Raw genomic sequence first — 13,114 nt, forward strand, 5'->3', positions numbered from 1 at the left:
ATAAAAACATAGATTTTAAATTTCAAATTATTTTTATTTTGAATTTAAGATTTCTTTATGTGGATAATTACACTCTCTAAAAACTTTGTAACTCTTATTCTCACATCTTATTAAACAGCAATTAATTTCTGTGTTGGAAAAAAAAATCTATCCCTGCAGATGTCATCTTTAAAAAATTTGTGCTTGCTACCTCACTGCTACATTTATTCCTTAGATATCAACTGTTGCATTCAGGAAACAAGCAGCACTGAATGTTTAACAATTACAAAAACCAGTAAGCCAAATACACTTTTTAGGCTTTTAATTATTTAACAAAATTGAATATTTTCTTTAAAATTTAATAGGAATGTAGTTGTCCTTTCCCCACCTTCTCACCCTCAGTCTTCAACTTTATTATTTAGATCAGATCAGATCAGATTTTGACCTTGTTGGTCTTGCAACTGTCACATATATCTCTCCTAGTGGCCAATTTTCCAAGGTCACAGATTTCTTCACGTTATACCCTTACAGATTGATTAGCTTTCTTCATAGATTTTCTATTTATTTTGAAGCCATGGACCTCAAACCAATGTTAAGCAGTTCAGCACTGCAGTTTGGCCAGCCTGCATAAACCTCCTGCTAGCTCTCACAGCGCTCCCTGAAAATAAAGTGGCTGCATGGAAAAGGAGTATGAAAATAAAGCAAGCACTTGCTCGGAGCTTGTCGGCTAGCATACTGCACACCATATTTCAATTAGCATCCAATCATTTTAAGTAGTGATACTTCAGTGTTTCTATAAGCTATCGTTATAGAATTTAATACTCAGACAGCCATTTTGCAAAACACAGCAGGTCCATGAAATAAGGGGCTATTTCAGTCTTCAGTGAAATAGTCACAGGATGATAAAGCTGTTGTAAATGCTGGCGTTACTGCAACAGCTGTGTCATCCATCAAACGATTATCAGCTACTATTTTACTGAAACTCTCCAAAATAGGATTCACTGTTAGCTTCTGTGGCTATGTGTAATCTGACAACCTCTCCAGAAAAGATTTTTTTTTTCATGCCATAATTCCAAAATGAAGACAGAAGTACTCTAGGGAAAAAGAGAATATCAACTGGTTTGCACAGATACAGATCTCTGAGACAATGGACTTCCCAAACAGCCCCAGTGCAAGTTATCTGCAACCTTATCAAAGTAACAAGGCACTAAAGAGAAATAAAACAATGTCTGGAAAATCTCAGAAGCTCATATACCTCAGGTGCCTGGAAATCTCCTTGTGCAAATGATTGATTCTCTGGCTGGTCCTCAGCACAGGGATTAAAAACATCTGAAAGAGGCAAAACGCACCATACAGACACGAATGGTATTTTCAGCTCCTAGCCACAATTCAACAGCCATAGAAACTTACATAGGACACCCGGACTCGCCTCCGATGCACCAGCCCACAGCACTGCATGAAGAGGAGTGCAGAACGCAGTCAGCGTCTGGCTTCACCAGGCTGCGCTGTGCCTTGTCTTCTCATCAGAGCCACTGTCCATTTCTTCCCACCTTCTACTCCCAGGTAAGAGGCATGGGCAAATCAACCCTTTGCTTCTGCCTCCTAGGTAGTTTCTTTTTTTGTGTGAAAAACAACAACAGTTCCTGCAGGCATGCCAAAACTTCGTTTTCCCTTTTTCTTTTTCAGGTAATTTGATCTCTTCTTCTTCAAGGTGTTGTCTATTTACAACATCTACGAAGAATATCACTTATTTCCCTGACAGAACTATTCCTAACACAGAGTTCTGGCTGTCCAAATAATCAGAGTTTTGCGGCAACATTTTTACAGTAGCCATTCTCAACTCGGGAGATATTCAAACATCAGAGACCCTTGCATTTCACAACACTGCAGTCTCTTGCTTTTTTACAAAGAGGAGGCCTACTCTGGATGCTGTTTATGTTACTGCATCTGAGAGTGATGCTGCTCCCGCGGCGGCTCTGCTATTATTGCCGTCCTCACAATGCACAGCCTGGCAGCCGGCATCCCGGATTCAGTGCTATCTCTGCCCCAGAGTGGGCATCTCGGATTTGCTGTTTCCCCCTCCCCCCTTTACCCTAAAAAATTACAAGAGTCGAGTCTTTAATTCACTCTGGGTTTCTAGGACTACAAAACCCCCTTCAAATTGTCAGACGCTTTGTCTTGCAGTACGTGTCTCACATGAACTGGAGAAGGATCGCCGGAGTGGCCTTGGTACCTGACTCACTCAGCCACTGGAGCTGCACTGCTTTTTTTGCTCACTGCCAAATATTCATTTTCTACATTAAAGCACATTAAATAAACATAACTCTGGCAAGCCAATTTAATCAGCACAGACCTGATTAATCAGATAACATATCACCTATGATTTAGATTCGATATACTAAATACGGCTACCTAGAACCATGAAATCTTACAAGCGCATACTCCTTAGAAGCTATTATTTGCATCCTTCTCTAAAGACCCAGTATTCAGAGCCGAGCTTATCATAATATTCTTCCTCAAAGGCCTTGCATATGTCACACCTAAAAAGATGAATTGTTAAGGCACTTGGGGATGCAACGATTAATTTGTATGCTATGAGCCATTCTAATAAGCAATGATTCATATAACCTTTTAGCGTGCCACAGCTATCGATCCAAATGTGCCCCCTCTGTCCAAGTTGCTAAGCAGCCCTGGTGGTGCAGTGGTTAAAGTGATCGACTGTTAACTGAAAGGCTAGCAGTTCGAAACTATGAGCAGCTCCTTGGAGAAGGATGGCGTGGTCTGTTCCATAGAGATTTACTGCCCTGAAAACCCTATGGGGTCGCTGTGAGTCAGAACCAACTCGATGGCAGTGAGTTTGGTTTTGGTTTTGGTCGAAGTCACTCCATATACTGTTATGACTAAAGAATATATGTTAACTATTTCATGACAAGACAATAACCTAAGTGAGCATCACAGATTATGATCACCCACCAACGTGTTATTTTGGCCCATGGAAAATGAAAACCTATTAATCCTCAACACTTCATCAATATTTTCTTAAAACTTGAGATTTAAAGTACTAACTCTGTATTATCCTGAATTAACTGGGAGGCTATTAAAGCTGAATCCCTCCCCACCACTTTTTCAGATAAGTATCTGAGGCCCGAAATGGTTGAAGTGCTTTGTCTATCAGCAATGCAAGCAAGAGTATTATTAATACACAGTCATTTTTATAATTTAAATAAATAGTCTGTGAAAACTCTATAGCTTTATTATATACTAATCAAACTTGTAATCAATAAACCACAGGTAAACATCTTTCTGGTATTCTCTGCTTTCAGCCAAGATCCATCTGACATCAGCAATGATATCCCTCGTTCCACGTCCTCTTCTGAATCTGGCTTGAATTTCTGGCAGTTCCCTGTTGATGTACTGCTACAACTGTTTTTTAATTATCTTCAGCGTAATTTTACTTGCATGTGATATTAATGATAGTTTGATAATTTCTGCATTCTGTTGAATCACCTCTCTTTGGAATGGGCACGAATATGGATCCTTTCCAGTCAGCTGGCCACGTAGTAGCTGTCTTACAAATTTATGACATAGACAAGTGAGCACTTCCAACTTCGCATCCATTTGTTGAAACATCTCAATTGGTATTCCATCAATTCCTGGATCCTTGTTCTTCTCCAACGTCTTCAGTGCAGCTTGGACTTCAGATCTTGATCATATGCTACCTCCTGCAATGGCTGAATGTTGACCAATTCTTTTTGGTACAGTGACTTTGTGAATTTCTTCCACCTTCTCTTATAGATATTACCTTCTTATGCATATTATCTGAATTGTATAGTATGATCTTTTATCTAGTAGGAAATGTCTTTTATTCTTATTCTTCTTTTTTTCAAAATGAAATGTCTGCCCTCAATAAGTTAATTTTCCAGATGTGCTCTAGAATTATTTTGCCAGGGTCCAAATAATCTCTACTAGTGTTTTGCTTGAAACTATATTCAATATACCTAATTTTGAAGTTGCCAAGGATTTCATTTTACTTGGGTCCACAATCAATGTCCATGGAAGCAACAGTCAAGAAATCAAGCAATGTATTGCAGTGGGCGAATTTGCTGCAAAACGCCTCTTTAAAGTGTTAAAAAGCAAAGATGTCACTTTGAGGACTAAGGTGCGCCTGACCCAAGCCACGGTCTTTTCAATCACCTCATACACATGTGAAAGCTGGACAATGAATAAGGTAGATCGAAGAAGAACTGATGCATTTGAGTTATGATGTTGGCAAAGAATACTGACTATATCATCGACTGCCAGAAAAATGAACAAATCTGTCTTGGAGTAAGTACAGCCAGAATGCTCCTTAGAAGCGAGAACGGTGAGACTTTGTCTCATGTACTCTGGGCATGTTATCGGGGAAGAGGGGGGGACCTATCTCTGGAGAAGCACATCATACTTGGTAAAGTAGAGGGTCAGTGAGAAGACCCTCAATGAGATGGTTTGGCACAGTGGCTGCAACAATGGGCTCAAGCATAACAACAATTGTGAAGATGGTGCAGGACCGGGCAGTGTTTCATTCTCTTGTACACAGGGTCGCCATGTGTAGGAACCGACTCGACAGCACCTAACAAAGGTGATACTAATGCCATTACCTCTTTGGAAATAGCACCACCACCCCTCTCATGGCCATGCCCAATCAATGACATCTACAGAGCTCCCTACACAGTTTAATAGTTTGAGAAATATGTTGCCTATAGCAATTGAAATCTGTCTTGGAAGAAGTACAGCCAGAATGCTCCTTAAAAGCAAGGATGGTAAGACTACGTCTCACATACTTTGGACATATTATCAGAAGGGATCGGTTCCTGGTGACGGATATCATGTTGGTAAATAGAGGGTCAGCAAAAAGAGGGAGACCCTCAAAAAAATGGATTGACATAATGGCTGCAACAATGGGCTCAAACATAGCGACAACTGTGGGGATGATGCAATAGCGGGCAGTGTTTCATTCTGCTATACACAGGGTCACTATGAGACCGAACCCACTGGATGGCACCTAATAACAACAACAATAATTCAACTTCCATGTATTTGAAGGTCCAAAAGGGAAATGATAGATAGATGATAGGTTGACAGTCTAGAATATGATTTTATGATTAAATCAGAAACTTAAGAGTTAAGAAAAGAAATTCTTCATTATACTGCAAGTTAGCTTTTGAAATAAGTCCTGGAAAAAACTCAACACATTCTGGACCATACAATATATATTTCTAGTAGGTAGGATTTAAATTTGATTTTTTTTAAGATACTTAAGTGGGAAATAGAGCAAGTAATACAAGAGAACATGTACTTCCAATTCAAGCTTTTTCTTAAGGACTCTTCACTGCTTCTACCTCCACATGCTTATTAGAATAACCAAATAGAAATAAAGAATAAGAATTAATTTAAAGTCGGCATAAGATGAAAACACTAGGGAAATGATCTCTTTTACGGTTCTGAACTGGATTTCGAATTCACTTAAGTTTCTATCAACTATGATTTTATAATACACAATACATAAAAATATCTAGTTCATTAGAAATCCTACCTACCTTGGCATTCAGGAGCCCATGAAAGGATGCCAAGCACCAACTGATTTGATTCAGCAAACATTTACTGAGCACCATCTATTTTCTTGGCACTGTGATAGGTGTTGGAAATACGACATGAATACAACACAGTCCACGCATGCTTCCAGTCCCTTATAATACAGCAGAGGAAAGACAGCATAGTGTTTAAGTGCTATGGAAACACAGAGGAAGTAACTTATAACTATCCCTGGAAAGAACATAAAAGATTCACAGGAGGGGAAACACTTTTGCTAGACTTGAAGGACAGGTAGAATTGCACCAATTGGAAAATGGCAGAAGAATCCCAGGCAATAGGGCAGCAAAAGCAAAAGCACGGAAGAATAGATACAGAAAGTATTCTGTTTATCTAGAATGTATACAGAATAAATATTCACATTCAGACAAGAGGGCTAGATCCCAGACCCCTCAAACTAAACCAACTACTCTCACCAATTCAGTCCTTATTCACCTCTATATTCACAACACTTAGCAGAGGAATCTTTGTCACATAGTAAGTGTGACAAAGGTTCCTACGTCCTCTCATTAGCCATTCTTTACTTTTTCTAAGATGACAGAAATGGGCACTTGGCTGTTTGGCTAAGATAAATTTCCCAGCCTCCATTGCAACTAGTTATGTCCATATAACTAGATTCTGAATAATGGGATATGACTGGAAAGGATGTCTACCAACATCCTAGCCGTGTTCTCAGAGGGAATGGAGTATGCTTTCCCCTTCTTCTTTTTACCTTTCTTGCTGGCCAGAATGTAAACATACTGTTAGGACCTGGAGCAGCCATTTATATGAAAAGGATGCTTCATGTCAACGAGAACAGAGCAACAAGATAGGAAGAGCCTGAGTCCCTAGGACCGAGGAGCTACCATATCAGCCCTATATCACTTATATTTGCGTGTCACCAACATGCAAGAGAAGCCCTGGTGCAACCAAAAGGTCGGTAGTTTGAATCCACCAGCCACTCACTCCTTGGAAACCCTATGGGGCAGTTCTACTCTGTCCTTTAAGACGGCTATTAGTTGGAATCGACACAACGGCAATGGTTTGGTTTTGGATTTTTAACATGCAAGAGAAGTAAACTCCTATGGTATGTCCTTTTTCCTTTGACCTCAGAAGCTGTATTTAAATGAATACAGTAAACCCGCTGCCACTAAGTCTATTCCAACTCATAGCGACCCTATAGGACAGAGTACAACTGCCCCATAGGGTTTCCAAGGAGCGCCTGGTGGATTCGAACTGCCCACCTTTTGGTTAGCAGCCGTAGCTCTTAACCACTAAGCCACCAGGGTTTAGGCACCTAAAAATGTTTCTGGAATGAGTGATTAATTAACAGAATCCAAGACTGTGAAAAAGGTGGTGGAATGGGAGGGAGAACAGGTGACAAGAGGGCAGAAGGTGAGAAGACCAGAGTGGGTCTGGACTGTGAAGTATCTTGACTATCACAGCAGAGTTTACACTTTATCTTGCAGGACATTAAAAATTATGAAGACGTGAATGTTTTATTAAGAGATATGAAAAAAACTTCAGATTATTTGGTTCTAAAAGCTGGTCAGTAGTCCATTATCAGTGAGAAATTTGAATCTTTGAGTTTCTGCAGTTGTCTGCAATAAATGTATACTTACTAAAAAATAAAATTTAAAAAAATCACTAAAACTAGATGTTTGGTTCATGAAGCTAAATCACTAACCTAATGAATTGTTAAATTCACCATTTTGTTATAATACCAGATACATAACAATACTAAAAAGGAACAATGAGAGGTAGATTGATAACAGCAGCAAATTAAAACTAGTTTTAGATGAATGTATACAATGTCAGTGCCAGTACCTTTGTCATCTAGTGTTGCTGTAACAGAAATACCATGAGTGTACCAATTTAACCAACAGAAGTTTATTCTCTCACTGTCTAGTAGGCTAGAAGTCCAAATTCAGGGCATCAGCTCCAGGCGGTGACTTTCTCTCTCTGTTGGCTCTGGAGGAAGGTCCTTGTCATCAATCTTGTCTTGGTCTGGGTGCATCTCAGCACTGGAACCTCAGGTCCAAAGGGCACACTCTGCTCCTAACACCGCTCTCTTGGTGGTATGAGGTGCCCATGTCTCTCTGCTCCCTTCTCTCTTTTATATCTCAGAAAAATTGGCTTAAGACACTAGCTAATCTTGTAGTTCTCATTAATATAACTGCCACTAATCTATCTCATTAACGTCATAGTGATTGATTTACAACACATAGGAAAGTCTCATCAAACGACAAAATGGTGGAAAATCACACAATACTGGGAATCATGGCCTAAACAGAGTTGACACGTATTCTGGGGGGGCACAATTCAATCCATGACAGCTAAATATTTTTAAAAGTCCAGGACAGTTACTTCTGGGCAATGCTTGTAATTCCGAGAATTAATGTTGGTTTACTATTCCCTTTCTGTGTTGTTACTAGTTAGGAATTATACAGAGTGGATGTTGAACATTGGATGAAGTACCTGTTTTGAGAAGAAAATTCTTTGATAACAAAGAATAAAACCAGAAATAGAGAAGCCTTTCGTGGTAGAACTGAAGGTTCCTTGTCAGGGCTGACTGGGCTTGAGTGCTTATGGCTCCTTTTGTGGCTGTGGTTTCAGGAAAGAAGTGTTGCTCCTCAACAGACTCTCCAGTCATACATTCATTGTGCTCTTCCTTCATAGTATGTTGTTATAACTGCAACCACTCAGAGCCTGGCATTCTTAAGTTCACCAAAAACTTCTTCACTAATTCAGTGAAAACAAAAAAGGACCAACTCTCTATTATTCTTATATTCAGTCAACAGTATCAGCTGAGTGCTACTTACCATGTGCATGCAATCTGCTAGGTCCTAGTAATAAAAACAAGTAAAACAGCCATGGTTCGTGACTGACTACCATACCATACCAGTTGCCATCGTGCTGATTCTGACTCATGGGGTTTTTAATGGCTGATTTTTTGGAAGTAGATTGCCAGGCCTTTCTTCTAAAATGCCTCTGGGTAGACTCAAACCTCCAACTTTTCAGTTGGCAGCCAAGTGCTTTAACTGTTTGCACCACTCAGGGACTCCTCCTTGACTACAGGGAGCTTAAAGTCTGGGAGTCAAGACCATTTGAATCAAATAATTACACAAACATATAATGAAGAACTTATTCACACAAACATATAATGAAGAACTAGTAAGTTCTTTGAAAAAAAGCATAGATTACTATAGCAATGTATACAGGTAGACATGTTCTAGAATTATGGGAGTTAGAAAAGGCTTCCCTGATGAAGTGAGATTTGAGCTGAAGGCTGAAGGGTGGAGAGGAGTTAAACAAATGAAGGTGAGATGAGGCAGAGAGATGGAAAACAGTAGCCCTTGCAGGCAGATGAAACACTAATTACAGGAAGGAGAATGCTGCATTTAAGCATCTGGAAGACAAAGTAAGGGAGAAAGAGAGTAGGGCAAGATGAGGTTAGAGAGGCTAGTGATTGCCAGATCATAAGTACCATGCCGAAAATATTTACCTTTATAGAAAGAGCAGTGAAATTCAATTACAAGAGTCAAGGTCAGATTTTTATTATTTAAAATTCACTTTGGCAGTGGAGTTGGAGCTAGTTTGCAAGTTGCATAGACAAGAAGCAGGGAGACCAGGTAGGAAGCTGCTGTATTTATGCAGGTGAAAGATGATGGTAATCTGTATTAAGGTGGTGAAGGTGGAACATAAAAGAAGTGAATTCATCCATGACATACTTAAACCAAAACCAAACCAAACGTAGTGCTGTCGAGTCGATTCCGACTTATGGCGACCCTATAGGACAGAGTAGAACTGTCCCATAGAGTTTCCAAGGAGCACCTGGCGGATTCAAACTGCCGACCCTTTGGTTGGCAGCGATAGCACTTAAATACTATGCCACCAGGGTTTCCATGACATACTCAGGAACTAGAAATATATAATTACAGGTATAGAAAACAGAAAAAGAAACCAATGTACGAGCTATGTTTTCCCCAATTTTCTCATTTCTGGATATTTCCATCCATTAGTGAAGTTTAGTTTCCTGTAGCACAATTCATGACAAATCTCTATTTTCACATCAGTTCCAATTTGCTACTATTCTTTACCCAATTCTCATCTCTCTCCTCTAGCATCCTGAACAGAATCCTCACCTGGTCCTTTGCATCTTCCATGGAACTACACTTCTGGCCATCAAAAAATATCACTTTATTTTATTCTAGCTTCAATAGAACTCACAACCTCCCTTTTTCTCTACTTGTCTTTTATTTCTTACCAGGATGTGTGGGCTCCCTTTCGATTTACTGGTTTTACTTCAGACCAACAACCAAGCATGTCTTTTCAGGAGTGAGAGTGGCATCACCTGTTTATTCACCACCTATACACACAGCCCTGGTGGCACAGTGGTTAAGAGCTAACCAAAAGGTCAGCAGTTTGAATCCACCAACTGCTCTTTGGAAAACCCCATGGGGCAGTCCTATGCAGTCCTAAGGGTCGCTATGACTGAGAATCGACTTGATGGCAACAGTTTTGGTTTTATATACAGATAGCAGCAGAAGTAAATAAAATAACCACATGAAATAGAGCACATACAACTGGTAGGCAAGAAGTCACACTTCCAAAAATTACAATGATCATGAAATGTGTACCAGAGATCAGTGATAAGTTTAAAACATATTTTATTTTATTGAGTTAGAATATATATACTCCACCACTTGTCTATCAGTTTGTTGTACTATTGTAGCTTGCATGTTGCTGTGATGCAGGAAGCTATGCCATTGATATTTAAAATAACAGCAGGGTCACCCATGGTGGACAGGTTTCAGCGGAGCTTCCATACTAACACTGACTAGGAAGGACTTGGCCATCTAGTTCTAAAAAAACTGGCCAATGAAAATCTTAAGAATAGCAGAGGAATATTGTCTGATATAGTGCCAAAAGATGAGCCTCTCAGACTGGAAGGCACTCAAAATACAACTGGGGAAGAACTGCCTTCTCAAAGTAGAGTGACCTTAATGACCTCAGGACCTTCATTTGCTAATGTGGCACGACTCAAAATAAGAAGAAACAGCTGCAAATGCCCATTAATAGTTGAAACATGGAATGTACAAAGTATGAATCTAGGAAAATTGGAAGTCATTAAAAATGAAATAGAGTGTATAAAGATCAATATCTTAGGCCTTCGTGAGCTGAAATGGACTGGTATTGGCCATTTTGAATCAGACAATCATGATATGGTCTATTATGCCCAGAATGACAAATCGAAGAGGCATGGTATCACATTCATCATCAAAAAGAACATTTCTAGATCTCTACTGAAATATAAAAAATAAAAAATCTTTTTTTTTTTTTTTTTTACTGAAATATAATTCTGTCAGTGATAGGATAATATCCACATACTTACAAGAAAGATCAGTTAATAACACTGTCTTTTAATAAAAAATACCTTTTTTCAAAAATGTAAACGGTGACTATACACATGGACCTCACCAGATGGGATACACAGCAATCAAATTGGCTACATCTATGGAAAGAGATGATAGAGAAGCTCAATATCATCAGTCAGAACATCAATAGGCTAGGGGCCTACTGCAGAACAGACCATCAATTGCTCAGATGCAAGTTCAAGTTGAAGCTAAAGAAAATTCAAACAAGGCCACAAGAGCCAAAATACAACCTTGAGTACACCTCATCTGAATTTAGAGACCATCTGTAGAAGAGATTTGACACATTGAACACTAATAACCTGAGACCAGATGACTTGTGGGATGACATCAAGGTTATTACATGAAGAAAGAAAAGGTCATTAAAAAGACAAAGAAGAAAGAAAAGACCAAAATGGATGTCAAAAGAGACTATGAAACTTTCTCTGGAACATAGAGTAGCTAAAGCTAACAGAAGCAATGATGAAGTAAAAGAGCTGAACAGAAGATTTTAAAGGGGGGCTTGAAAAGACAAAGTATTATAGTGAAATGTGCAAAGACCTAGAGTTAGAAAACTAAAAGGAAAGAAAACACTCAGCATTTCTCAAGCTGACAGAACTGAAGAAAAAACTCATGCCTTGAGTTGCAGTATTGAAGAATTCTCTGGGCAAAATATTGAACGATGCAGGGAACATCAAAAGAAGATGGAAGAAATACACAGTCACTGCACCAAAAAGAATTGGTCAACATTCAACCGTTTCAGGAGGCAGCATTCAGGAATTGACAGAATACCAACTGAGATTGCAATACTGGAAGCACTCACTCATCTATGCTGACAAATGTGGAAGACAGCTACCTGGCCAACTGACTGGAAGAGATCCATATTTGTGCTCATTACAAAAAAATGTGATTCAACAGCATGTGGAAATTATCAAACAATATTGTCTTAGGTTGGGTTCTACAGAGAAACAAAACCAGTAAAGAATACAAATATATATACATAGAGAGAGGTTTATGTCAAGGAAATGGCTCACACAGTTGTAGAGGCTGGAACATCCCAAGTCCATGGATCAGGCTTCTTCTGATGCATGCAGCCATTTGGGGCTGTCGAACCCAAGATCAGCAGGTCGGTGAGCAGGGCTCTTGTTCACAGGCTGTGAAGATCGATGAATCCCAAAAATTGGGAGCCAGGGCTGCAGGTTAACTGCTAGCTCAAATCCCAAGAACCAGAAATCAGATGCACAGGAGCCAGCTGCAGGATCCAGAACCAGCAAAAGCCCACAAACCTTGCCAGAATATCTACTTATATTCAATGCAGGCCACACACCCAAGGAAACACCCTTTCAACTGATTGGCTACTCACAGCAGATCCCATCGTGGAGATGATCACGTAATATCAACTCTCATCATGGAAGTAAGTGATCATGTCATTATATGACTATCAAATCACTGAGGATCATGGCCCGGCCAAGTTGACACACAATCTTAACCATTACGAATATCATTAACATCACATGCAAATAATATTTTGCTGAAGATAATTCAAAAACTGTTGCAGCAGAACATCGCCAGGGAACTGCTAGAAATTTAAGCCAGATTCAGAAGAGGATGTAGTATGACAGAAATCATTGCTAAAGTCAGATGTATTTTGGCTGAAAACAAAAAATACCAGAAAGATGTTTATCTGCGTTTTATGGACTATGCAAAGGAATTGACTGTGACTCATAACAAATTACAGATAACATTGTGGGGACTGAGAATTTCAAACACTTAATTGTGTTCATGCGGAACCTGTACATAGACAAGAGGCAGCTGTTCGAACAGAAAAGGGGATACTGTATGGCTTAAAATCAGGAAAGGTGTGCATCAGGGTTGCATCCTTTCACCATACTTACTCAATTTGTATGCTGAGCAAACAATCCAAGAATCTAGGCTATATGACGAAGAATGTAGCATCAGGATTGGAGGAAGACTGCAATATGCAGATGACACAACCTTGCTTGCTAGAATTGAAGAGGACTTGAAGCTCTTACTGATGAAGAACAAAGACCACAGCCTTCAATATGGATTACACCACAACATAAAAAAAAAATAAAATAAAAATAAGGAAAGCA

General features: G+C 39.4%; 1 protein-coding gene across 4 annotated transcripts in view; it reads right to left on the reverse strand.

Annotated features, from left to right (window-relative positions):
* The window catches only part of CACNB2 (calcium voltage-gated channel auxiliary subunit beta 2), a 411,715-nt gene that overhangs the window by 263,028 nt on the left and 135,573 nt on the right, over positions 1-13,114 (reverse strand). Inside the window, exon 1 of one of the 4 annotated variants that reach the window (XM_049881889.1) lies at positions 1,390-7,186. The exons of the other annotated variants lie outside the window; for them this stretch is intronic. Coding sequence (XP_049737846.1) covers positions 1,390-1,437 — 48 coding nt within the window. The 5' untranslated portion in view covers positions 1,438-7,186. Of the gene's footprint in view, positions 1-1,389; positions 7,187-13,114 lie in introns of those variants that run through there. 4 annotated transcript variants of the gene reach the window in all.

This window comes from Elephas maximus, chromosome 4 (assembly GCF_024166365.1).
Source record: "Elephas maximus indicus isolate mEleMax1 chromosome 4, mEleMax1 primary haplotype, whole genome shotgun sequence".
Lineage (NCBI taxonomy): Eukaryota > Metazoa > Chordata > Mammalia > Proboscidea > Elephantidae > Elephas > Elephas maximus.